The 27388-nt window shown below is 42.4% G+C and overlaps 1 protein-coding gene across 3 annotated transcripts; it reads right to left on the reverse strand.

The window, feature by feature from the left end:
• akt1 (v-akt murine thymoma viral oncogene homolog 1) lies at positions 1–26555 on the reverse strand. 3 transcript variants are annotated; one of them, XM_067480178.1, is made up of 14 exons: positions 26372–26555; positions 21822–22005; positions 10293–10421; positions 8737–8848; positions 8299–8425; positions 7634–7765; positions 7451–7516; positions 6935–7003; positions 6650–6775; positions 5396–5524; positions 2091–2305; positions 1789–1876; positions 1473–1575; positions 1–613 (listed from the first exon to the last, which is right to left on the reverse strand). In XM_067480178.1, the coding sequence occupies exons 2-14, from the start codon at positions 21865–21867 to the stop codon at positions 534–536; spliced, it is 1422 nt and encodes a 473-aa protein (XP_067336279.1). In that variant the 5' UTR covers positions 21868–22005; positions 26372–26555; the 3' UTR covers positions 1–533. The 3 variants fall into 3 exon arrangements, with proteins under 3 accessions (XP_067336279.1, XP_067336278.1, XP_067336280.1); XM_067480177.1 differs by having other exon boundaries at positions 21822–22008; XM_067480179.1 differs by having other exon boundaries at positions 21822–22008; positions 26315–26555.
• Positions 26556–27388: the final 833 nt, after the last annotated feature.

A 27388-nucleotide genomic window follows, 5' to 3' on the forward strand; every position in this document is an offset into this window, starting at 1 on the left:
TATGTATGCAGAAATAACTTTATTTGATACGGTACATTCACTTTTGAAGCCAAAAAAGGTCTTGTCTGAATGGTTTTGAAATAGTTCAGAACTCTTCAAGAGGAAACAGTTTTTAACCACCCACTCAACAAACACTCTCTGCTAACATGATGTTTTTGGTCCACAGTATGCCCATGTTATATTGGAAATTACTTGTATTTAATTACGTTCAATACAAAAATTTGTGCATAACTACATTTCCCCATTCATTATGGTGTATGGATGCCCGCTCAGTATACAACATAACAACCAGGAAAAGCAGGGTAGTGTTAACCGTCTCTCCATGGTCAGTCTTCAAAGGCCACACATAACTATATTTGTCTTAAATTTCCTCCTTCCTGTAAAAACACAAATTGCAGATTGTAAAGGTTACATCCACCGACAGCATTTGCAGACACTGCTGGCAGGACAGGGCAGTGGCCCCCTTCTTTCTGAGAGTGGAGTCAGGTGGGTCGAGGGAAGATGGTTGGACCAGAGGAATTTTTGAAGGTTGCTTAGGCTGTCCCACTAGCAGAATAGGAGAACTGGGGGAAGTGGGGTCTCTGCTCACTGTCAAAGGATTCCATATTGTCATCTGGTGATAGAACAACATAAAAAAAGTTACTTTTAAAAGTTTGTTGTAGGTGAATTGCACACAGTGCCGAATGTCGATTAACAACAGTTTAAGGTGGAATTTAATTTAACTATGATTAGGTTTATTAACTTTTTAATATTTGTAAATCCTGTTTTCCTGTGATATTAACCCCAGAGTGAACTTTTTCGTCACGCCTCTGCATAAAGACACTGGCTGCCATTCACATGCATTTGATGATTTTATGGTGCTAGCTCTCCAGGAGAGGGCAGACTGCTCTCAAGGGAACAAAATATGCCTGCAGTATGGTTTCTTTAATCGCCTATATCTTCCTTTAACCAAGTAAGGTCTCAACTACTCAAGAATTTAGTATAAATTTTGGCACAGAGGAAAATACCCAGCCCTTCTGACTAATGAATTTGCTCAGTTTTAAGGTTTCTCTCATGAGTCAGAGTGCTCAGATTTCAATATAAAATTAAACACTAAGGGGAAAACAAAATGTGATTTCTCTCAAAAGGTTTTTACACAAGTAATTCAGTGACGGTAAATTAGTAGCCTTTATAGTGAAAATAGTAATTCAGTAACCTTTAGAAAAAAAACAAAAAAAAAATAAAAAATTCTCATCCTGAAAGAGTAATTTTTCATTCCTAAAGTCTCTCAGGAAGTGCTGGGGAAACTTTATCATACAAGTTATGTGGCTATTAATCTTCACAGTCCACTGTGACAATCAGCCTCACTGTCACATTTACAGATAATGCTGCGATAAGCCACATCATCATTTTTTTTTTATACCACAAAAGAAGTGTCATGAAAAGTACATTGTATGTGTGAGTGTGCAAGTGTGTGTCTGGTTTGGTGCTACCTTGTCCGGGTGGAGTAATAGTGATGGTCTGTGCTGTGAACTCCTCGTCAAAATATCGTGTGTCTGTCTCAGAGGTAACTTGGGGCTTAAATGGCGGGACCAGCTGTTGGAATGGAAAGACAAACGTATCAAAACATCAGTGCTATTAGTCAGTTTGGTAACAGTTGTCAATCTCATGACAATTAGGGCAGGCAAAAGTGACGTAACTAGATTGATCCCTCAGGTGGGAGGATGGCTAACTGAGTTCAGTGTCTCTTTCGCAACAAACAAAAGAATAAGCAAGAAACATAGCAACACAAGCACTTTTGTAACTGACCTTCTTCTCATAAACGTCATGCCATTCAATTCCTGCGAAAAACTTGTGCTGCATGATTTCCTTAGCATCATCAGGCCCGCCACCTAATCTGCAAGTTGAGTGTAAATATGTCATTGTAAATGTCATTATAAGTACATTTCCACTTTTCTATTTATTTTCTCTATCAAATAAATTATCATTGTTACATTTAATTTAAGAAAAAACAAACAAACAAAAAAAAACAAGCTTAGTTTTATCAAGTGTGAACCAAACCATTGGGTTGAGACTGACTGAAAGTGTTTGATTCAGCTGGGGTTCCTCACCTCTGCATTGGGTCTTTCTTGAGAAGGCCAGAGAGCAGCGAGCGCGCCTCAGGACCTAATGTCCGAGGGAAGCGGATGTCTTCCATGAGGATCAGCTCAAACAGCTTCTCATGGTCCTGGTTGTAGAAAGGTAGTCTGCCGCACATCATCTCATACATCACCACCCCCAGACCCCACCAGTCCACTGCACGGCCATAATCATTGTCTTCTAGTACCTTGGGAATAAGAACAGAGGTAAGAGTGTATTTCATTACCGAGCTGCTCGAGCTCTTGGATTTCTTGATTAGGTGTTAGATTATTTATATGACAACACAACCGTAAATAGCACTAATATAACATGTTTGTGCAGTGAGTGAATTAAAATATATATTACTGGTGTGGTTTTGTAGCTACAGTTCACAAACCAGCAACAACATCTAAACTGTGAAGACAGCAGCTCTTTGGGATGAATATACAAACCCTAAAGCAACTGGGATGCCCTCCTCCCAATTATCCCACCCCTAACAAAATCACCTGCTCACCCCACTGGTCTGGGCTTTTGAGGCAGCAACAGCAAGCACTGACTCACATCTCACATTAGGAGCAAGGATAGAGTTTCCCCTGGAGCCCTGCATATTTAATCACCACAGGCCCTTCCACACATACACAGCACAACACATACAGATTAACAAGAAACAGAGGTGTGGGTACTTTAACTAAGCAAATGCGTGGTAACAAAGACTGGGGCCTTACAGAAACTGCTCAGGGAACTCAACTACAGTCCTAGAAATACGTGGTATAGTCATTTCCATAGAATTACTTTTCTTGGCAACTCTTAATGAGACAAACTCCTCCGATGTTGTGCTTACTGGACAGTGCAACCTGTTGCATGACTAATGTGCTGCTGAGCAGAGTTGTTCCAAGGTCTCTAGGGACGTGTACTGGATTCTACCTCACCAGGCGGATGTTGAAGGTGAAATCAAGACAAGGAGAACAGTCTGTTCTCTTAAACTGCCAGCAGCGTGATGCGAGGCAATTCATGCCTAAGAATAGAAACGTAGGTAAAGAGACATGGGTGGATTAATAGAATTAGATATGGACACAACAGTGCAAAGGCTGAGGAGGGTCCTGGAAAACAGATGGATGTGTCCGTAAAAGGAACAAAACTACTGTGTGTGCACGCGCATGCAGCCGCGCATATGTCTGTGGGCGCTCAGCCTGGTGCTGCGGTAAGTGGTGAGGGAGACTGGGAGGGCAGGGGGAGTAACGTGAAGCCAATGTGGGGCTAGGATTACTGGGCCGTCTCTATTTCCAGCGCTGCTGTCGTGTGATACACACCGTGCGACAGCTGGGCCAGCAGCTGCCCCATATATGTAGAAGAGCCCCACAGCTGTGAAGCTGCCAGGAGCACAGGAGCCAAGCTCATCCCTCATATACGTAACCAGGACTGCCTGCCTGCCTGGGCCCCAGCCCCAATACTGTTACCCGGCCCCAATGGATCAGAGTTAGATGGAGAGTGAGGATAAAAGCACAAACACTTGCTGCTGCTATGCAGCTCCACTGTGTGCTTTACACTTTATTTTGCTCACAAAGTTCTGCACTAACACCCATTAATCTTCCAAGCTTGTGAATCCAGATCAGTTTTAGTGGCTAGATTAAAATGGTGCACATTTTTCTTTGTACATATTCCCTAAAAGCAGATTCCCTTAGTCAATAATAGATTTGTTTTTTTAACCACTTAATAAAACTGACAAAGTGAATTGTCCCACTCGTTACTTGGGAGATAAACTGGTCAAGCTTTTGCAGATTCTGCCTCTCCTCCCTCTCTATTCCCCCTGCTCTGGGTGGAATATTCCCAGACGTTATAGCATTCCTGTGCAGCACACACACACACACACACACACAACAAGGTCATTGTTTACTGCAGAACAACCTGTAACACTGCCTGGCCCGGACTCCATAGAGACGCTCGCCAGCGACCCCGTTGCCATAGTAACGCCCCCTGATGTGTCCCTGCTCTCCGCTGCTGAGGCCAGAGCTGTCATAGACTGTGCTTCTTTGTGGAGGATCAAGGTGGGCTAGGAGGAGTTAAGGATGGAGAGATGGAGCACTCCAAAGAAACAGATAGATATATAGAGAGATAGATATCTATATCCATTTATATAGATAGATAAACCTATCAATTAATCTATCACCTCTTCCAGGTGTGGGAAGGTAAATATTCAGATGACAGTCCAGCTTTTTAAATAAACATTACAGGATATTAGTGGTTAGAGGAATGTTCAGTCTAACTAATGAAAAAGGCAAGAATGTGTTCCTAGGAGGCTCAGACTCTACCCAGGTCAGGTTAGGCATCCCGGGCAGCAACAGGGGCTGTGGCTCTCCTGATGCCACATGACAGCTGTAGCCAATATGGCTTTTGTTTCTTCTTACCACGAGCAGAAGCTCACGTTTCTTAAAGCCCTGGCAGCCAATCAGCCAATCATCCCTCCCCCACAAAAACGGAAAATTCCAAATGGAGGCTAAAAACAATGATATGGCAACTGTGTCAAGACGGACACTACCAGAAAACATTTTTATGGCAACAGGCAAAGGGCTAGTGCAAACACTCATATACATGCTCACACATACTCGTCATCCACAGTAAGTGAAATATCAGGTTACATGTCCCCCTCCAACACTTGTCATACCTGCACGCAAGAGGGAGTAACCACACCCCTCCTTTTACAGCAAATATGAGAGCAGGCTGCCCTGCCCAGGCACACTCATTAACTTCACAACTTCAGCTGAAGATTAGGAAGGCATTTTGAGACAGCTGCCCTGTCTTCTGCCCGCTGCTCATTCACTGAAGCCCAGCAAACAACACTGAATTTTTTTGGGGAATTGATTAATGTCAAATACTGTATGATGGCTCAAAAGTAACATTATACTTATTCTATATCTGCATAAAGCTAAAGATCCTTTTTGTATTTTTCTAAAATTCAAGTATCATTACAATGGCAATCCTTGGCGCTGTCAGTTCATACAGCTCCAAGAATTATCAGTAAATGCTAAAAAGGATAAATGTAAATAGGTAGCAGAACATAATGCTTCAATACAGGGCACGTGTGCTGACTAATTTAATTATATGGAAATTATGTGAATCATATGACATGACCTTCAAAAGAGTTCCTGTGATTCTTTGGGCATTCTAGTGGCTTACTGCACACAAGAATCGTTTGTTGTTGGTTATAATTTATTACAGATTTGCACGTACTAAAACAAAGCAGACTTTGTTGTGAGATCATCATCATTATTTCAGGTAAAGTAATCACTTATGTAGTTACCTCAGGAGCTAGATACTCTGGCGTACCACAGAAAGTTTTCATGGTGGCACCATCTTTGATCCCCTCCTTACACAAGCCAAAATCTGTGATTTTTATGTGTCCATCTTTGTCCAGCATTAGGTTTTCCAGCTGAGGGTAAAACAGAAAGACCAAGTGTTACCAAGAAATAAGATCAAATGTTCAAAGATAAAACCTTTAATGGTGACATTTTATGTAGTTTTTTGAAACCACAACAACAAAAAAAGAAAAAAGATTGGGTACTTTGTTGGCATTTCACCCACCGCTTCCTAAGGAAATTGGCACTGGCAATACTTTACTTTCAATATGCTACTTTTCTGTACATTTTTGGCAATTTATTTACATAATTCAAAGAGATGGTAACAAAAGTTGTAATTTACACAGTGACCAACTGGCCTTCTCCATTCTAAATTGTGATGACTTAGGCTGCATGGCCTCTTAATGCCAGCATATTCCCCTCCCCATCTCTCTCTTGCTCTCTCTCTCTCACTTAAAGTCACCTGCCAGCTGTAGCTCACACGTGGTCAGCAGTGCCCAGCCAGAGTCAGCACATCCTCCAATCCTGCTATCCTGGCATTTTCAGGAGAATCCTAGCAGGCTGGGAGCCTGCTTCATAAACCCATGGGACAGAGGAAAGAAGGGAGAGAGTGCAGTGCTGACCTGGCTCGTATAGTTTTATCAGCTGGAAGTAGTAGGGCTACAGATGCCCACTGCAACACCGATAACCCCCTACAGCCCTCCTTAACCCATAGATTTCCTATCATATTGCAAAATCCATTATTGTTCTGATCTTTGGAGCAATAAAAGTTTGGTTTAGCTTTTCATTTCAAATACTTGGGAAAACAACAGAATGTCTTTTTCCAAGATGCTAATTTAATGTCTGTTAACTAATCATGTTGTACAGGCAGCACGATGTCAATAATGCACAAAGTGCACAAATGTCACCCACTGAGAACACTGTCACATGCTATAACAATAGGCAATGGCAATCAGTCCAAAGGGGGCTGAATGTTATTTCTGTCGAGCTCCACTAAGCTTACGGACCAAGCTTCCCTACAGCTACAGTGAGGTCTGAAGACTGATCTGGGGGAGGCAGATCAATAAGCTTTGGCCACTGACACTGCTCTAGATGAATCCTATTTATATCCTGCCAACGGAGAAAGGGAAGGAAGGCCAGGGGAGAAAAGAGGATCACAGAAAGGCTGAGTGAAAGTGGGGGTACGTTTCACCTCCTACCTTTAGATCTCGATAGACCACATTTCTATCAGCATGCAGATAGTCTAGTGCTGACACTATCTCTGCACCATAGAACCGTGCACGCTCCTCTGAGAATACCCGGTCCCTCGACAGATGGAAGAAAAGCTGAAACAGGAGAGATTGACAACAAGGAGGCAGAGGACAAATGCAAAGACTTGTTGAGTCTAGTAACAACAGACAAGAGTGAGAAGCTCAAGAGTGTTCTGTCACTTGGTTCACTGAGGCCTACAGGTGTAGAATTAGTAATTGTTCAAATGGTTTTACCTCACCACCGTTTGCATACTCCATGACAAAGCACAGGCGATCATGTGTTTGGAAGGAGTATTTTAGTCCCTGCAGACAGAAAAAAAAAAAAAGTGCTCAAATGGAGAAAGAGGGAAACTTTGTGATGTTTCCAACCAAATCAACAGGAAACTGGCATTTAAACAGCTGACTGTAACCAGCTTTACATCTTAATCTATACTGTAAACACAAGTGTCTCAGGTAAAGTCTCCTTTTTAACAACTGTTGCAAGGCATTGGTCCTTGAGTACATCATGTGTGTGGCCTCCACCTACCACTAACATTTTACAGTGAGTTTTCAACACAACCCCTGTCAGAGAGCGTTAACTGGGAAAAAAAAAAAAAAAAAGAAGTTGCTATAAATGGAATAGCCCTCCAAATTATTCCTGGGGAAATGGCCTTTTTCTAAATGTATACTTTTGGGTTGGATTAAAGAGGTTCTCAAGGATCTTTTTGAGTTAAAACAAGATTTGGTTTAGATATACAGAAGGCTCTTTACTGTCAAAAATGGATGCTTTGAATTCTGGAGGACTCTGTTCTCTGTGAGTGTGTGCGCCACTTCATCCTGGGGGGGGGGAAAATAAAAAATAAAAAATTCCAGTTACAAAAAGTGTTATGTAACTCTTACAGTGGCTTACCATTCAGGTATCAGTCAATGCTCTACTCATTGGCATCCACTCACTTTTGCTACGATCACCTCCTTCTTTAGGATCTTCATGGCATAGTAGTGTCCTGTGGCCTTCTCCTTTACCAGGATAACTTTGCCAAAAGTGCCTTTTCCCAGGAGTTTGAGGTATTCAAAGTCATGCATAGTCTAGAGAGCCAGAGGAGAGAAGGTGGAATCTGGTTACACACAGAAGCATTAACAAATTCATGCACTAACTAGCCAGGACACACAATCCCACTAACAACACCACACAAGGATTTAAAGACACTTTTTACCTACCAAGCACAACATCCACTCCACTAATGGTTTTGCCCAAATGTGGCTGTGTCTCCGTTAACCTCTGACCCTGGTACTAAGGAGAATGTTGGAAATGCTAGTGTGTGAGACATCCAATCTGTGGGCCTTGAACCTTTATGTCATGGCATGTGCAGTTTGTTAAACCTAGTGCTAGACATGCTATCTGCTGTTAAGCCACCCACAGTTGATGGTGAGAAAGAACATGAAACATGAGATAGGGTGAAGTATTGAGTGCAAAAAGGACAGTGCAAGATGCAGGAGAAAAGTAACAGACAACTTTAAGGATGAGGACATACTCAAGGAGGACAATAGGTGGCAGAGTGCGGTAATCAACACTGACAATTCAGTGATAACAAAATATACATAGTAGAGTATGACTGTACCACTTTTTGTCTGGGTTTGGTTAGATAAACCTCCATGTCCATGGGGTCCGGTGATGAGTCCATTATCTCTTCCTCTTGTTTCTGCAGGCTGTCAGCCACTGCCTGGATGGCTTTAATCCATTCTTCCCTAAGTGAAGCAAGCAGCAGAAAGATTACGTCAGCCCATCTACCATCATGCAAGCCCAGCAGCTCAATCACATAATTGTCCTAACAGGAAGGCAATTTCAACGGAGTTCTGTCAATAGCTAGTGGACTTTGTACAAGTGTATAAGAATGATTAAATCTGTATGTTTGTGTGTGCATGCTTCCAAATGTTAGAAAAACTGACAAGTGCTAAACTGTGTGTGTTGCTACAGAACAACACAGGCAAATTCACTGCATGTAAAGGATTTGCATTTCACTGCTCTGTGAGCAGAGAGGTGTGCGCCTGTCGCTTGCCTCTCCTCGGGGGTCTCCACGTGAAAAGTCCGCTCGATGACAGTGGTCCACTGCAGGCAGCGGATGATAAATGTGTTGGGCTTGGGCCGTTCCGTCTTCATCAGCTGGCACTCTGAACACAGCCAGAAAGGCAGGGGAGGGAAATGGAGAGAAGGGCCAGTGTGTAGGTGAGCAGAGGGGAGAGACAGACCCACAGTAATAGCCATTTATCTTTATTTCCACCCTAACAGGCACTGTTGGCCAGTTTGGAAGAGAACAGGTGCAATTTGGTGAAGGAAAACTCCTCCGATCCTCAACTTATCATCTTTAAAATGCAACTCTTTTTATAAAAATTAGAGCTTTGATAATGATTTGAAATCTGTAAGCTATTGAAAAACACATCCTTAAAAATCAACAAAATCGAGTTGAAACTTTTGTTGTAATTAAATTCTGTTTGAAGCAATAAAAAAAAAAAAAAAAGTTAGCCAATTTTCCAATGTCATCTATGATAAATAAAAACGTTTCAATACTTTCTATTTTCTTTCATCCTCCCACTTTTCTCAGCAAATAATCGTCTTGTAGGCAGTTTGCAAAACTGTCTAATAACTGAATTCAGAAAGCAGAGATTTCCATCTGCAAGTCTTTCGCATTAACATCTGTTCCCGAATGAAACATGTCAGCAAATGTCAGAAAGTGACAGGAAATGGCCTCTATCTGATAGATGGCGGACAGGGGAGTGGACCACCACTGAGCTCCAACATGGCTCCATCAGGGTGAATATGTAATCCAGCTGCAGCAGACCCGTCAGCAGCGACACACCATGTGTCCTCTGCAGCGGGGTTGCAGTGGTGACAAAAATCCAAAACCACCGCTGATGGAGAGAGCCTCAGAGCAGAGCCCAGATAAATACAGGAAATCAGGCAGCTAATAGCCACGATAACTCAAGAGTGTCGGAGAGGAAGCATTTTTTAAACAAACAGTATGCTGTCTAATTGCTGTGTTCAGTCATCTGCACAGCTTATCACAGCAACTTTTTCAGATGTGAAGATAAGCGAATTGCCTGGGCTGCTCTAGGAAATGTTTGGGGTTGTCATTTTCTGTCAGTGTAAAAACCGAGTTTGGGGGGGGGAGACACATACAGAGAAGTGGAATGACACCCGTTATATTAATGTTGGTAGCCAGATATCTTGCGTGCGTGTTCAGTGGCAGATCTCGCCTTGCCTTAGAGAACTTGCAGTGATGCTGCTGAGATAACACAGCCAATTAGCTGAGGTTTCATTTCTTAAAATTTTTAAGTGATATACAATGATAAACAAGAGTTGTTCATACTATTTAAAAAGATTTCATTTTTATTTCAAATGTGTTTTTGGGATTTTCTCTTCTAATAATTACTCTTTAGAGGATAAAGAGACAAGATACAAACCTCATACATAAAAAAAAAAAACCATCAAAGTATGTAAATGCACATGAGACTACACAGGGAGGAGAAAAAAAAAAAGAAAAAAAAAAGGATAAAATAAGCTGCCAAGATGCAGAGGGAATAAAAATGTGGCAATTTAGTTGAAGAAGACACTCACGTGCTACTGAGAAATTATTTAAGGGGGTTTCCAGCTGGTCGACGTCTTGCGGTCGCTCTTTGTAGCCAATGAATGTCCCATCACTCTTGAGGAGAAAATACCTAGGCCTCCAGGTCTTGATGTATTCTCCTGATATGAGAGATACAAAAGCTCTGCTTAGTCATAGGAGACAAAATTAAACAACTTGTAACAAAATAATAGGGCGTATTCTAATAAACGTTGAGACATGCTTACACATTCTCAAAGTACCAACCAATGTACAAGTGTTTTGTTGACATTGTGGTTGCATGATTAATGACAAAATGGTGTTGTCCTTTCTATTTTAACTCCCAAAAGGTCCAACTCATTTCCTGCAATCTAATTACTATGCTGTCCACTAGTGCTCCCTAAAATGACCACCTTGTCGCCATCTTTTTTTTAGTGCAGGGCAGCTGCAGGACAAATGGTGGTTTTAGTAGGAGTCAGGACCCTTTTTTTTGCCCCGTCTGTTCTCTTTACAGCAGTCACTTGCAATCAAGACCTTAGAACACAGCTTAGACAGTGTCTATCATTTACTTGAACTGGCAAGTTTCAGATGTAAATTAATGGGTGTTTCTAGGAGAAGAAATAAAAGCCCTATTGAAAAGAACTACAAAAAACATGTTATATTAATATTCTGGACAGACTCCATTGATATTAGAATGTGAACTAATTTAAACTATGTTGGGCTCAGAGTATTTATTCAAAGAAATTTTTCAAATCTTTTTTTTTATTTTTTTTTTATGTGTAGTTTTTATCCTTTGAGGCAAATTTCCAACTTCACAAGTATCTCTGGTGCTACACAATGTGTAAAACATTTTTCCAGACATGCAGTAGTTTTCCCAATGATCTTTAAGCAGACTGATGTATAGATTTGGTTGCATTACCCATTAAAATGTAGATGCTTTAACTTAAATTTTAATCAACTTTCACCACTTTTCTCCTTTCTAAATTCAGTCAACTTTACCATGACCATCACATTTGCCAACTACAATTATATTTTCCAATAAATATTTTCACTCATTTTCTCATCCATAGCCATAACCTCAAGCCATGCATGTCCATCGCCTTCACTTAGACACACTAGCATCACACACACACACACGAATATCTCCTAGGCAGACAAAACTCAATTTGTTGCGGTGATGCTTCAAGAAATGTTGTGCCAGATGTTGTGCAGACAGGGGAAAAAAAAAAAAGCTTACATACCATAACAAGGCAGTGGCACACAGTGGAGTGGGACTTGAATATTTATACAGGAAAAGTGTAATTTATTTTTAATTACGGAGCTGCATATTAACCCCATGCAGAGCCATAGCAAGCTGTCCTTAATTGCCCCATTTCCTCTAACACAGAAATGTGTGTGTTAGTGAGAGAGGTAGGAGATCTGTCAATATGAGCTTCTGTTACACTCCTTCAAACACACACACACACACACACACCTGACTGATGAAATGGATTACAGACCAAACTGAGACAGTACAGATGAAATGACAACTATTAAGGCCTCCTCTGCTTACTGTACATTCTAAAATATTTAAAAGGACTATAAGAAAACTACATTTTCAAGGTTTTTCCACTTTTAACATCACCAAATTATGAACTTCCTCTTTCTACTTTTTCTCTCCATTATGTGATAAAGTGATGACAGGAGCGGTGAAGGGTGTCCTCCATTTAGCCTTTCTCTCAAGATAAGACCAAGAGGAAAGGAAAAGGACACGTCAGAAAAGCTCAGTCATACTGGCCAAGCTGACCAATTACAGCAGCAAGGAACCTTGTAAAACAGGCTGTACATCATGTTCCAGCACAGCATCAAGCTATCAAACCCAAAACAAACAGCAAAGTGTAAAAACACCTGATTTACTGTGACTGGCAGTGTTGGCACCAATCACAACCTTAGAGGAAACATCTGCCTCAGAACACAGTATACATTGTCTTCAATCCTCAGCAGATGTCCAATATGTTATAAAATTTTTCATCGTGGCACAGGAGAAGATTTGTCATCCAGTTTTCTGCAGAGTAAGTGTTTTTACACAAAACATAGCTCATTTAGAAATTAGCTCAACTTTGTCAGCTGTCAGAATACCACTCTCCCTCACAAAAGCTGCTCGTGCTGGATCTGCTATGTTAATGGTTATACACACACACACACACACACACACACACACCGGCAGGAATCGCTTTGCTGGATTTCCTTCATGCCAGTTTCAATGTAACACAATTACCAAGATGAGTTGTTTGTCCGTTTTAAACTACTAGCCGCACCAATCAACTTCTCCATCAGGCACCCACACACAGGCTGGTCTCCAAAGAATCCACATGCATGTTGTTATTTATCACAAGGCTTCCAAAGAACCAGAGTTCCTTATTCAGTCCATTACTGCTTGCAGACATGGTTAGCATAACATCCAAGTAATCAAAGCACAGGACAGGTTCAATTTAACAGTAAATATATTCACTAGTATCAGCTGGAAATTATACATACGTTGCCTAAAATCACACCATAAAGACCAAGTCCTCTGCACCGAGCCTAGTTTTCCTCAGCTAGGCCCCAGCTGGTGCCTTGCTCTGTGGTCAGGTTTGGGCTGACCCACATCCCCAAGTTCATGCCAGCCCACAGTGAGGACATTATGCGCACAATGCAGTTTCCTACCTGACAACACTAAAAAAAACTTACAATTTAGAAGTTTAAATGCAACAAATTACTATACTGAGTAACAACCTTATGTACAATACAACATTTGGGCGCTGATGAGCGTGTTTGCATTCATTTGTGTTTGTGCTTATGCAATTACATTTGTGTGGGTACGTTGCCTGGCAGCCATTGAAAAGTATTAGTATGAAGAAAAAATAAATAAATAACCCCCACCCCCACCTTCCACTGGTTATGTACAACATTGGCAGCAGTAGCATGGGTGTTCATATATGACACTGAAGAAAATAATTTGAAGTGTGCTGCATTAGATGACATTTCTCTACAATGACATGGCCTCTGTCCCATGTTGAGATCCCAGTGCCAACTCACCATTCAGTAAATTGTACTTTATGTTGTGATAGAGGGAAGGAATGTGACAGACACTACTAAAACATGTTAGAGTAGAAATTCAAAAAGTACAGTAAATCTAAAAAGCAACCTGGTTTGTGTAAGGCTCCGTTATATTTTTGCAACACTGACACACATTTTTGACATTAAAAGATGGGTGTATCTCCACAGCTGCGCTGCACGCCCTTCAACTAGTACATGCTCTTTCTAGACAGGAGGACACAGCAACTTCCTCATCTCTGACCACAAACCTGGTCACATGACAACTGTGGAAGCAGCTATATCCGGTTGTCTGTGCATTTGTGTGTTTCCACCACAGTGCAGTGCAACCCCCTGCAAACAGTCTGCGCTCAGAGAGTAAACAACTAAGATGACCCTTGTCACCTTTGTATACAACATTTCTACCTTTATTCCATTCTACTTTCCACATCATGAGCTATGGATTAGCAGAGAAAGGGTAAGAAAGTCAAACTGAAGCAGCAGCCCCCTGCATCACCATATTTTACAGTTGACTCAAACAGTTAAATACTCCATGTTTACTTTCCTGACAGATTTTACTGTAGTGACTAGAGAGGATTTTGTGCAGCCATCATGCAGCTAGAAAAATAACTTCATACTAGTAAACATTCAAATTTCTTAAATAGTAGCTCTAAAGTGATGAGATCCCAAATACATCCTGTGTACAGCAAGTAGCAGTACAGACTGATGATGAAAAAAATAAATAAATAAAAGACAATGGGCCTCATAACACAGGAGAGCCTTCTACTTCAGTCAGTTCATCATCACAGCCTTCCCGTAAACTAAACCCTTTTGATGTCAACGTGTTCTCCAAAACAGGAAACTGGCCAACAGACAGACTGACCACAACCAAGATAAAGTTTTCAACTAGGTTTTATCTTAACTGTTGAGACACACTTTGCTATGAGGAAATCCACAATCATCTGGTCCCAGAATCAAAGCTTTTATAATAAAAGCAAGTGTGACAGCAGACATGTGGCTCAACTCAACCAAATCAGCAAAAGGACAGTGGAATAGGAAGACTGATCTGACACCAGATGAGATATGAGAGAACTAGAAGGGATGAGAAAGCTACGCAGTGTGCAAAGAGTTGTGCTTAGCAGAGTGGTAGTGAGACAGATCACTACATATGTTCCCCACATATGTAGGGCTGCGAGTTGGGGGTGTGAGCGCAAGTGAAGTGTGTATGAGCCATGCATTTTTTGTGTGCGTGTGTGTGGAGCTGTCAGGGCCTGATAGAGTGTCTTTACATGACAAGCAGCTGCTGAGGTCTGGGATGCGCACTGGGCAAAGTGGAAAATAATGAACAGAGGACCGTTGCCAAACACAACAGAATTCGTCTTTATTTGCCAACTGCTGCATAGCCCTGTGTGTGGACAGCTCCAGCATATCACTGCCATGCCCTCTAAACCCCAAACACAAAAAAGGTACAGGGGGAAAGATTGGGTTCAGCCTTAGCTAAACGCAGCACACCATAGTTTACTTAAACATGTGTGACAAAATAGATAAGTCTATGCATTATAGCTTGTGATGTATAGTGACCACACACACGCGATACAAGGACAGAAACAGACCTTTAGTAAGAATTCTCAGTTTTAAGCTGAATCACTATTTGAGATTCTGGGTTGAGCATGTAAAATTTCACTAATGTAAAAGTTTTACTTGTTACTTGAGGGAAAAAAAAAAAAACACAGGACCCAGATGGATTAAATTTTACACTAGTTTTTCCTTTTGACATTGAAGCCATTTGCAAGTCAAAGGGAGAGTGAGGAAGAAGACGACAGAGTGACAGAGGTTAGTGGCTGTTTCTGAGGAGCATCCTGTTCTGCCTGCATCTACGTGACAACAAAAAGGAATGTTGAGGTCTCAGCTGCTGTGGCTTGTTGGCTTTTAATAAGACACATCGTGCAGGATTCATCGTGTGGGCTCCCAAAAGAGAGGGCAGTGTCCTAACAATGTGTCCAAACTAAAAGCTCTGATGTACATCATTCTTTTCCTATCCTCCTTCCTCTACTTTAGAGGGTTTTAATAGAAATTCCTAAATAATAATAATCTTAAGAGACCCACCATAGTCATCTGGCACTAGACAAACTACACAAACACACACAGGAACCAAAAGAGGGTCAGACAAAATGCGCCTCTTAGTGCCCACACCCAGTGGTTGGACTTCCTGAGGGGGCTGCTGTTGGGTTTTGTCCCCGTCTGGCCATTCAGGGCTTGGGGATGAGAGAAAGGGAGCCAGTGGTAACTGGATGAACTGTGCATGTGTGTGTAAGTGGTGAGAATCGGATGAGAAGGGGGGTAGGCGGAGGTTGAGGATTAGGGAATTAGAACTCCAAAGCGAAAGAGGAGGGGGTAGGGGCCTTTTGTTGGTTTTTCCTCAACCACCCCCGCCATCCCTTCGGCCCTTTTCTGCTAGGTTCTGCCTGTATGCAGCAGCTGCGGCCTGCCACCCTGTGCCCTGCATCTCAATGAGCCATGGGCCGCCTGCTCCAGAGGAGAGGGGTGCAGGGGTCACCACTGAGCCCCAGCAACCACAAACTCTGCCCCACACAATCTCCTGCTTGGCGCTGCAGAGCTCTAAGCTGAGCTTATTGTGGTGCCCTGACACCTATCAGCCCATTTGTCCTTCTCACTGTGACTATATAAGGTAGCACCAGGCTCCCATGCCATCCTAAACTGTCCAGTAGTTTGGGCTAGTTCATTTCATGCCTTTTGTTATGTCTTCCGGACACCCCCAAACCTCTTTTGTTGGCCCCTCTCTCCCATGCAGCTGGATGGGGGACTCCATTGCCAGAGCTTTGGCAGCAGCATCAACAGGTTGTGGGGATGGGCCACCCCAGCTACTTAATGTAGCCTTCTCTGTCTCTACCCCTCTGTCCCTGCAGTTGCTGCTGCTATCCCAACAGGAGGAAAAAAAAAAAATACATGGGGGATGGGGGGTGCGATGGAAGCTGCCCCTCTTTCTCACGCTCGTAAGAAAGCCCTCACTTCTTCTCTGTGGTGAGTGACACCTGCTGATTACCATAGAGACACTGTGGGAAGTTCCCCCCCTTCCACACGGGGGCTGAGATTTGCCCCCTCTCCCTGGGTAAACAAGCAGTCCATGGATTAGTTAACTGGGTTGCTGCATGGCAAACAAATAAACACACATTATTTAGAGCAAATTAGAGCCAATGAACTCTAAATGACCAGTATACAATCTAACATCTTCAAATGAGCAAAGAGTAAACTCCAGTGGATCCGGTTTTTCTAGAGGGATCCATTATCCAGCTGTAAAATATGTGGAGACAAATTTCATTCTAAAAGTATGAAAACATTCTGTCTGGCCTCTGAATCACTCGTAAAATACGCTCAGAGTACCAAAATAGGCTGATGTAGAAGATGTAATGCATCTGCGCACACAGTCAACTCTCCGTCTGCAGACAGCTGAGCATCCCCTTCATCTCTCCATCTCCCCTCCCCTTCCCAAACTGGAGACCGGTGCCAGTGATGTGATTGATGTCAGAGACTGGAAGCTTTTTGCTGGTCCATAGCCCCTTCCGCCATGGGTCTGAGTTGTCAGCAGGGTCGTTATCCTAGCAACAGGGTGGTGGGGCGGTGGGTAAGGAGCATGCACTGGAAGTGGACTGAGAGGGGGAGAACTGAAAGGGGCAGGCATGGGGTAGAAAGAAAAGGACAGATAAGGAGAAAAGGGAAGAACTTGGGTGTAATAATGGAAGCGAACAAATGGAAAGAGAGTGAGGAAGCAGTGACAAAAGAAGAAGTTTAACAGGGGCTGACAGCATTGCCGAGCAGGCGGCCTCTACATAGCAAAGTAAGCACACAGCAGGCTTGCCGTGAGAGGAGGCGAGCGATGGAGGTGCCACCTCTCTCAGCATCATGGTTCCCCCCCCCCCACCACCATACCAGCCAGCCTGCCTGCCGACAGCTGCACCCTAGTAATTTACTTCTCTCCACCACATTTAACAGGAAGACTGCTTCCCATTACCCAGAGCAGGGGGTCTGCGCTGACGGCCAGACAGCCGACCAGAGCGCTGGCTTCCCGGTGTGAAACCCTCTGCTGCTGGACGCTGCCTACAGGGGCCCCACTCCCAGATCTCTCTGCAACTTAAACTTCCACTGCTGTTTTCCAATTCAGTTGTAGTTGACTACTTAACAGACAAACTTGTGTTGTAAGGTTATTTTCAAGAAGTGGGGGAAAAAAAAAAAAAAAAAAAAAAAAAACTAAAACACGCCACCACTATCAGATTCAGCAACACTACTAAACTGTTAATCGGTATGGACAGGTAAAGCAACTTAAACTATTCTTGTTGAGTTGCTTTACAGTTTTCCAAGTTGCAATATTTGTTATTTTGAATAATTGAACATTAGTTATTTAATATTTCTTGGCCATCTGTACCCTGTGCTAAAAAGTCATCTTTCTTTAATATAAACATATAAGCAATTAGAAACATGATAAAAAGTTATTTCAACCACACTAATAAAACACATTGTAAAAAAAATAAAATAATAATATATACATTTATATAAAAATAAAAGAATAATTTCCTTTAAGTGTGCAGTCGAACATATCCACACATTTACGCTAAAGGATAAGCAAGCATTAAAGGTTTACTCATTTTATTTGCAGTTGAGACTTGTGTAATGCCTCACAGTGTAGGTGAAATTAGCAAATTAGACGAGCCATTGCTCCACTTCTGCAATGTGTGTGTGTGTGTGTGTGTGTGTGTGTGTGTGTGTGTGTGTGTGTGTGTGTGTGTGTGTGTGTGTAGTAGCAGAGTGGCCCATGACAGCCATAATCAGGGGATATGCAGGGGACCTGGCAGTAAGTCAAAGTTCTGAGACCGTCAACACCGCAGCATCATGAGACCTTCCTAATCAGGTGGGTCTGCTCCTTTGAAGAGCATTTACCAGACGTGGAACCACCACATTCTTTACTGAGTTCTTACACAGAATGCTCATGAAAATGTGGACAAGTTTTTTGAGGCCTGTTCACCACATGCAAAAGACCTAAATTCAAAAGAAAAGAAAGATAGGGAAAAAAAATTACTATTGTGTCTGGAGTTTCCAAAAAATAAATAAACAAGCCTTTTCTTCCCTTTCAACCTCTCATTTGTACTCTGTCTTATGCACTCTCCTGGACAACCACCAGGACCTGGATCTGCTTGAAGGAGCATCATAGGTGTCCTTCAGCTGTATGACCAGCAAAGGAACCAATCAGCTGATAAGCTCCAAACCAAACCATGGGGGCGTGAGGGTCTGTGTGACCACAAGGGTACACACACACACACACACACACACACACACACACAGAGGCCGACTGGGTCACTGAACAATGTTCTGGGAATGTCACAAAGACGCTGCTCAACTTCTGTCTCTCTTTGCCTGCCCCTCTTAGCTTTCCCTCACCAACTCTACTGGTGTGTTGTCTGCTTTGCTTTGCTCCCCTCCTTTCATGAGTCTGAGCCAGCTGAGCTTGCTACCCAAACTCAAACAGTTATTGCGGCCTTCGTTAGCCTAACGAGGGGGCTGGCTCTTTATACTTGTCAGGGAGCAAATGAGTCAAACAAACAAGGGCCAGGGAAGAGGGAAGGACAAGCAAGCGTTGAGCTTCACTGGGTTCTTGGCTACAGTGCTTCCCTGGAAACTAGGGAACCCACAATCTGCCTCTTTGATGTCTGACGATGCTCTGCCTTTGATGGAAACTTTGGAAAAACACACTTGCAAATAGAAATAACATGCCGCTTGGTCTCTGTGACCACTAGAGGCCGTAGGCACATTCAAAGTGTGTGGGTGCACTCTGTGTAGGATGTAAAAGGGAAGTATCATTTGGGGATGCATAACAACTGGTTACAATAGTAACAACAAAGTTACAGCGTTTTAGCAAGCCTGTACTTGTAATGCGGTCAGTGCATAAGGGCACTGGGTGATGTCCTGCTGGCAGTAACTGCTGAATAACTATGCTTTACACTGTCCATACACTCACAATTGCATATCCACGTACACACACAGACCAACTGCTTGGTCTTACATTCCTAAGCTGTCCTTCCAAACCAGATATCCAAGATAACAGTCACAACAACACATCCTAGGCAGCATCAACATTTTAGACACATTACTGCAACGCAAGGCTTAAGGAGAAAGTATGAAAGTGTGTCCTTCAAAGTGAAATCATTTCATTGAGCACAGCCTGTCTGGAACAAATGTACAGTGCACTCCAAGGCTGAGAATCTGCAGCTCCAATGACAGATTAGCTCTGCTGTGGATTGTACAGGGTACCAAGGCACCGTGCTTACTCTGGTTTCCTTTAGAGGCCTCCACATGACTAATCAGACAGGAATCAGAGAGTGAGAGTGAGTGACATAGATGTGTTCAGCTGATGCACAAGGGTAGTTCTGCTCTGTGACTCCACCATGAAATCGTCTCATTATGTAGAGCCATTAGGTGGGTATTACTCGAGGGCCACACTTTAACTCTCTTGTCAAATCATAGTTTGGGGCTACACCAAGTTCATGGAACACACACAAAATGTTGATGGAAATATAGAGTACTATCTTTTGTAAAACATTAAATTAGTGTTTTGAGTGCACACATGGGAGTAATGAGCACAGTGAACATACTTGGAAGCAGTATAAGCCATTTATTATTTTGCCCACATGGTGTTGAGTCACTTGGGTGGCGCCACCACACACGCACGCGCGCATGTGTACACAAACACACACACACAGTCAAGGTGCAACATGGGATGATAGTGGTTGAGAGGTGGCTACCTGGCTCAGGTGATGGACACAGAGACAAGGCTACTGCAGGTTCACCTTCTGTGCAGTGGCTCTGGGGCAAAGACTGCATGACAGTGACGTGACACTAAAAGCCTTCCTGTCAAGGAGGCAGGCAGACGCCCTCCAATCAAAACACAGAGGCCCTGGGTGACATTTCACGGGGCACAGCTGCTGGGCCGCAACAGCATGCCAACTCACTATTCCTGAAGGGTTGTTTGTTTAGTGCGTGTGTATGTATGTCACAACTGTCACTGCTAGAACTGTGTGTGTGTGTGTGTGTGTGTGTATAAAAAAAAATAAACTATTTGACTACTCCTTTAGTTTACAGTGCATTTGTATCAGAATCATCCATTCTTATCAGCCCTACAGGAGGTGTGTAAAAACATTTGACGCCACCCCCTCTAAACACACAGTGAAACAAAAAAAACAAACAAACAAAAAAACAGCCTAAACAATTGAGTGTCATGTCAAGTGAAAGAAATTTGAATGTTCCTGTGCTTACTTTTCAGTGAAAAGCCACACTATGACAGTTTGCTTCTAGCATATAATGGATATCCAAGCTATAGGTTTTTAAAAAGAGCTGTAGGAAGTATAGGATTGGGATTATTCATATTTTTCATACCAGGAATGATGCTAACAAAATGCTGATAGCGCCCAATCCCAACTCTCTCTAAAAATGACCAAGGTGCGTTTGCCTAGGACCGAGTTGCACCAGGCTGTCTCTCCCCTAAAACAGCAGCCAGTTATGCTCTTAGCCCAGGCCTTGAGGAGGGGGAGTACGAGCTAACACACCACAGCGGTACACTGTTCCCGCTAAAGTACCAGGAACTCATCTATTGAGCTACTCCCCTCACCTTATGCCCTAAGTGAGAGTCTTGGTTTCACCCTCCTCAAATAAATGTCGGGTTCTCTGGCACTAGACCAAGCAGCCTTCAGAGGTTTGGAGAAAGTGTCTTATCCTGTTTTGCACTTGGTGGTGGTGGGTTCTGTGAGGCACAGCCAGTTTGATGGCAAAGTTAGTATGCAGACATAAAGCTGGTCAAAGGCAGCAGGTATGTGTGGAATGCCTCTTCGTCCAAACAACAGGACTTACACCCGGCACTGAGCCACGCCACACCACACCACACCACACCACACCACGGTCAGAGGAGCTAAATGGGGCCCACTAGGTGAGTGTTAACATTAGATTTGGCTTACTGCCTGTTTGAATACCAGATGATCAATCACCAGTCATCAGCACATACAGTATTTCAGTAGGCTCAGGCATTTCTGCAACATTTAGAAAACAGACCTTGTCAATCATGATCCAAACTAAACTTTTGCTAATCCAAAACCACTCAAGAATGAAGTTAAGAATGAAGGTTGTAAAACAATTAGCGTAAAAAATTATTCATAGACTGTACACCTGTTAACGAAAATTGCCATGTGTGTATTTAAATTAGCCATTTCCAAAGGATTGAGATATCTGCATAACTTTAAACACATTTAAGTTGAGTTGGTGATTACTGTACCACATCTTGAAAACAAAAAAATAAAAATAAAAACAGTAAACAATACATAAAACAGACAAGATCCATACATTAATTTTCAATTGGTTTAAAGCGCACAAATGTTTCAAGTGCAGAAAATAGACTTTGGAAAAGATATTAATACACATTAATTACATACCTCTTTTATGGAGCCATCCCTCCTTGACAATCACCACACTGGTCATGTTGGTGGGCAGGGTGGAGGATCCAGGTTTTCCACAGGGAGAGACACAGCTGTTTCACAAGTTTCCTTCACTCAGCTCTGTGCAGGAACCTGAAGATGGGGTCCTGTAGTTTACAGTTGCCTTCTCAATGGTGGTTACCTACTGAATGACGGAAAGTAAAAATTAGTCTTGCAGTGGAGTAAAAGATTTTTCTCCAGTTGTCCCTCAGGTCAAAATGATGGACAAAAGGTAGTGGAGTTGACAGGGCCCTTGTACTTTGTGGTTTTAGGATATCCGTCCCCAAATGGGCCATATTGTATTCCCCGTCACATGTGGAACCTGCAAATTGGCAAGGTTTAAATATCTTTGTAAGGCCATGGTTTCCTAGTACTGGAAATTTTTCATGTCGTTGAAACACAACACACACGTTTTTGATAGGCTGGGTGTTTTTTGGGTTTTTTTCCCCCCTCTACTTGCAGCCAAAACAGCAGTGAGTAAGAAAATAAAGACTAGATTTTCAATCTATATATCCTGTAAGCAGCTGGAATTAAAGGGCAGAACATTTGACAAGTTTGATAAGTGTGAGGTTTTTATTTGCACAGCGTTTAGCATGAGAGTTTCTAAAGGGGGTAGGGCAGAGATTGTTATCCCACTTGCAGAATTGTATTCTGGCAAAATTTTGGGCTCGACAAAATGTCCAACTTGACATGCTCAAACCAGAATGAGCTTTCATTATTTTGTTCAGAACAGAACACCCCTCAATTGTTCCACTGCCTGATGCTAGCTGTTAAATTCCTTTCATTCTACATTTATGGTCATCTTGTTAAAACAGTATGTTTAAACATGTATACTATTAAATCAATTTCTGATGCACCGAAGCACTACTGAAATCAAGCAAATAAATAAATAAAAAAGCAAGCTCCATGTTCTGAAGATCACGATCAAAAAGTTACACATACAAATTGGCTTGAAAGTGTAAAAATAAATATGTTTTATGAAGAAGGCACATGCTCCACTGAGAGAATGAAAATATTCACATTTTTAAAAAATTAGATAATGTTTTTTGCATTGCAGGGTTACTGTTTCATTCACACCCAACCTGTGGTGGTAGCATTACGGAAACATTACTAGGGCTTGACAAGTCAGACTGTCAGACTGATTTTTACAGAACAACAACTGGGGCTCCAATTCACACATAAAACACACACACACCACAACAACACAGTGCTGTCACATTAAGATAGTAAGTGTGTGAAAGGCTCTTCAGAGCAATGTGTGGGTAAAGAAAGAATAAAAACTAAATGAGGGCAAAAGCTTAAACTACTGAAACATGTTCAAACTCAAATCAACAAACTATATGATGGATGTCAAAAAAAAAAAAAAAAAAACATCTTGGAGAGTCATCTGCTAAAACAAAAAGGGGCTGAATTCCATCACAGACTTATCGTTTTTCTTTTCTTCCATCAACAGCAAATACTAAAAACCTGCAGGCTATCATAACCAAAACACTTGACCTTTTGATTCATTCAGTATTTCTTTATGATATAAAGACAGCTTTGAATGCTGAGCAAAAGCAAAAGAATGATCAATTGCTAAGCTTGTTCACACAAATGTCACATATAGCACCAGGCAATCTATGACCATTGACTGAAATCAATTTGCCTGCTGCTACTCCGCCAGAATAAAGCCATCAAAAGAGAGCTCTGTTTGAGTGGCCCCATCCAGCTTATTGGTTGGGACAACAACAGGAAGTGGATGTGACTATTGACAGACTGAGCCATATCAGTGAAGCCCCAGGCTTGAATACATCTGTCAGTGAATGTGCAAACACACCTTTTACTGCAATTCTGCTCATTGGTATCAATGAATGAAAGTTACTTTATGAAAGTGCGGTTTATTTTTGTCAAGTGTTTTTGTTTATTGCACTGAGGTTGCGGTGCTTGTGTCGATGTTCGAAGGATCTTGGAGAGGGATTTGAAAAAGCAAACCCAGTGCAATTCAAACTAGGGAATCACGCAACCGTTTCATCCCTTTGGCATCTTGGTGTGTACTCTGTGACACAGCCCCGAACACATTACATACACATTGGGATACATCACACAAACAAGTTCAAGAACACACACCACAGCCAAAAACGCTACACATGCACAAGACTAGCTCAACAGAGCCACAACAGAGAGCTGCTGTTTTAATGGGAGCGACCTGTTGCTACTGCGGCCTGTGTGGAAAAGCTGGGCTGCTGCCAGCACTGCAGCCAACAGCCACTGAATGAACCCAGTACCCTGACAGCAGGTCACATGGTCCTAAGGCCTCTAGGCCGCTGCCTGCCTGCCTGCCTGCCCTGCTGTCAGTGCAGCTTTCACTCATTCATCTTTCTGGCTCCAGCTATCCAATTCAATGAAAAATCACTGTCACCCAGCAAAGATGCCCTACAGTGAGTCTATCACTGGGCCAGAGGGGACAGTTTGTGTTCATGGCAGGAAACAGAAAATCAGGTCGACAACACCACACTACTTCCTTCAACACAGATCAATACAAGTCATTTTTTGCTCTATGTTCTGCGGCCACTTGGGTAAACAGGCTTTTCAGTAGCAGGTTTACAGTTACAAAAGGTAGAAGATTACACTCAAATATTTATCAATTACAACAAGCGAGAACATCAAACATGCTCACCTGTTGCTGGAAAACAGTCCCTGAAGCAACAGTTGCTTTGTGCTCCAACACCACAATGGAACTAATACTAATGTGATCTACTACTCAGTGCCAAGTTCCTCTTTCAAGTTCCCTGAAAACACATCACTAATGATAAGACTACTGTGGGTAGGTGTAGCTGAATACCAAACCACAGCTACTGTAGCCTTGAAAGCCGAATAGGCTCGTCGTTTTAATCCTGCTATGATATGAGCAGCAACCCTCTCTGATTCCCATTAATGTACTTGTTATCATTTTCTTCAGACAAGCTGCGGACCAATTTAAAGATGCATCATCAGGTTAGACTTGTTTAAAATGTATAGCACTTAAAAAGACATCACTGTCTTTTTAAAATGTACCCTATTTCCTTTTTTACAAATGAAATCACTTGGCAGTTAACGAGAACAACTAGCAAAGACCTTGAATGAAACATGCAAGTATTTTAAGCATCAGTCTTCTCAGTTTCGTGACACAGACCGAGAATAGTCCCATCATATGATGCTGATGGTGTTCAGCAATCATCAGAAGCGCAACTTTGTCTGTGATAATACATCTAAAATCCTAAGTGCACGCACAATAAGACCGCCTGTGTGCAGGGACAAAATTTCAAACATTACTCAGTTTCTGCATGCAACTGGTGGCATATTTGCGTCAATGGGGCTGTGAGGGGATTGGGTGGGAGGTGACTGGTATTTTCTAAATAGAACAGGGAGAGCCAAGCAGTCACGGGCTGCATCATTACGCCAGCTTGTTGCGTCTTCCCTGGGTCACACGCCAACTCCCCCCTGCGTACACACATTGGACAGATGCAGTGTCACCACCGATTAAAATGTTTTGACACCGAAGACACTACGGGTGTGACGTGACAGGGGATGATGTTGTCTATCCAGCATGTGAGAGATGGAGAAAAGCAGACAATGACATTAGTAATTGTGAGAGTTATTGGAAGATAAACATTAATGCTTCACATCCTGGGTGGCTGTGAAGCCTGTGTTGTTCAGATGTGCAGCTGACTAACTTTTTCACTGGGACTTCCACCTTATCTGTACTAGTGTGCATAACCCTCATCAATGTAGGAGAGATGATAACCGTGAGCTAGCACTGAAATGGTCACCTGTGTGTCCAACTAGAGAGGACACTAAGAAATAATACTATTGTTTTTCCATGGGCTCCCTGGTGCCCAAAATGTTGCTCAGAAGGTTTTGGGACCCAATTCTAGGAGAAAATCTGGAGAAACAAGAGGTACCAACAATAATGTGCCACTTTGTTTCATTGTATGTGGAGGCAGCAGCAACAAGCTAGCAGAGCTTGTGACTAAACGTACAGTTATTCTCTACCTATAAATTGTTCACTCAAACAAGTAAACAAACGCTGTGAGCTGCTCATTTGTTTTCATTTGCCTCCTGGGCCACGAAGTAGAAAAAAAAAAAAAAAAAGAGCCAACAACTTTCTCGTGGAGGTGAACCGTTTAAAGTAACATGACTGCAGATTTTTTGGCCTGAGGGCTGTGTCTCAAAAGTGTTCATTGTAAAAAAAATGAATGGTTAACATCACAAGAGAGACTCGCTGTTGTTTGTGGAAAGCCAAGCGACGCGTTATAATTCACTACGGGACGTTCATACGCCATTGTCTTCAGTGCTAATAAGTTGTACGGCCAAGTGAAGTCAGGAAAGTACCTCATTTCAGGTTTGCATTTAGCGACAGAAAGGATATGGGGCCTAGCAGGGCAGCTTGGGTGAGAATAACCGCATCCCATGTAAGTACAATGGGGACCTACCCTGTCTAGCTGTCGACCTCTTGTAGTTAACCATGAGAAGGAAACGCGGACATTTACCTGGGCAGGAATTCAACAGTGTCCGTCTCATTATAGTGAGCAGTTTCGGCGGTATATTAAGTTGATAAGTCCTTCAACAATCTGGACAAAAGTGCTCTCATTTACTCCGTTTCTCTTGCCTTTCTTCCACTACACCTCCCAAACGCGTTGTCTGCAGTGCCTCTTTGGCAGCCTGTTCTCCCGGGTCCTAACGCCGACCTGCTTATGAGGAGGAGCAGCGGCCTGTCAGCCCGTCCCATTGAAAAAAAAAATCCCGCAGTGGTTCTATAGGGTTTTATCCTGCGTGGCCTCGTTGAACTCGGCCCCGTTTCATCTATGCCGCTGGTTTCCAAAATCAAGTCCACTGACCCACTGGGGGCCGTATCAGCCTTAAGAGGACCCTGAGTGGGAGTCGTATGACTATTTTCCACTTCCTGAAACAATTGCATCAGGTAATGTAGACGACTGCCTTTTTTGCCCCAGATGATAACAAGTGATTTCAGTTTGGTACTTTGCCAACCGCTGTACAATACGTTTTAGTAAAGATGGAGCTGGTGGTTATTTTCATTATTGATTAATCTGAAAGTTGTTTTTCTGATTAGCTAGTCCGGCTGTCAAATGTCAGAAAAACATGAAATAGTAATCACCAATGATGATAAATAGATATTTGGATAAATACATTAAATTCCAGATGACAGACAGCCTATATTTTAAGGAAATCCAAAAAAGAGTGGTCCAGTTACCAAAGAAATTAAAGGAAGGCACTATTAGGCACACAGAAGCAGAGATTAAGATTTTATATTTCAAACAGCACCAGAAATTATAAGAAATTTGTCATACAATCAGTATATATCACAAGAGTGGTATATTGACTAGAGCCCAAATAGTAGCACGTTGTTCTGGCTGCATGGCCACAGGGCCGTATGATAAAAACTGAGACAAGGCAAGAACAAGAAGATATTTTTGGACCTAGAACCAGGAAAAATTAGAAATAGTGGGGATATTAAATTTAATGTTCAGTCTATTAAGTAACAGACT

Source organism: Channa argus, chromosome 16 (assembly GCF_033026475.1).
Source record: "Channa argus isolate prfri chromosome 16, Channa argus male v1.0, whole genome shotgun sequence".
In the NCBI taxonomy this organism is placed as follows: domain Eukaryota; kingdom Metazoa; phylum Chordata; class Actinopteri; order Anabantiformes; family Channidae; genus Channa; species Channa argus.

What these genes read in the sequence shown, in the direction of transcription:
- akt1 (XM_067480178.1), bottom strand. Translation starts at nt 21,867, where the DNA reads ATGACCAGTGTGGTGATTGTCAAGGAGGGATGGCTCCATAAAAGAG. An exon ending in AAATAATTTCTCAGTAGCAC is followed by an intron (nt 8,849 to 10,292) that starts GTGAGTGTCTTC and finishes GGCTGTGTTCAG; the next exon opens with AGTGCCAGCTGATGAAGACG. An exon ending in CCAAACCCAGACAAAAAGTG is followed by an intron (nt 7,766 to 8,298) that starts GTACAGTCATAC and finishes CTGGCTCTCTAG; the next exon opens with ACTATGCATGACTTTGAATA.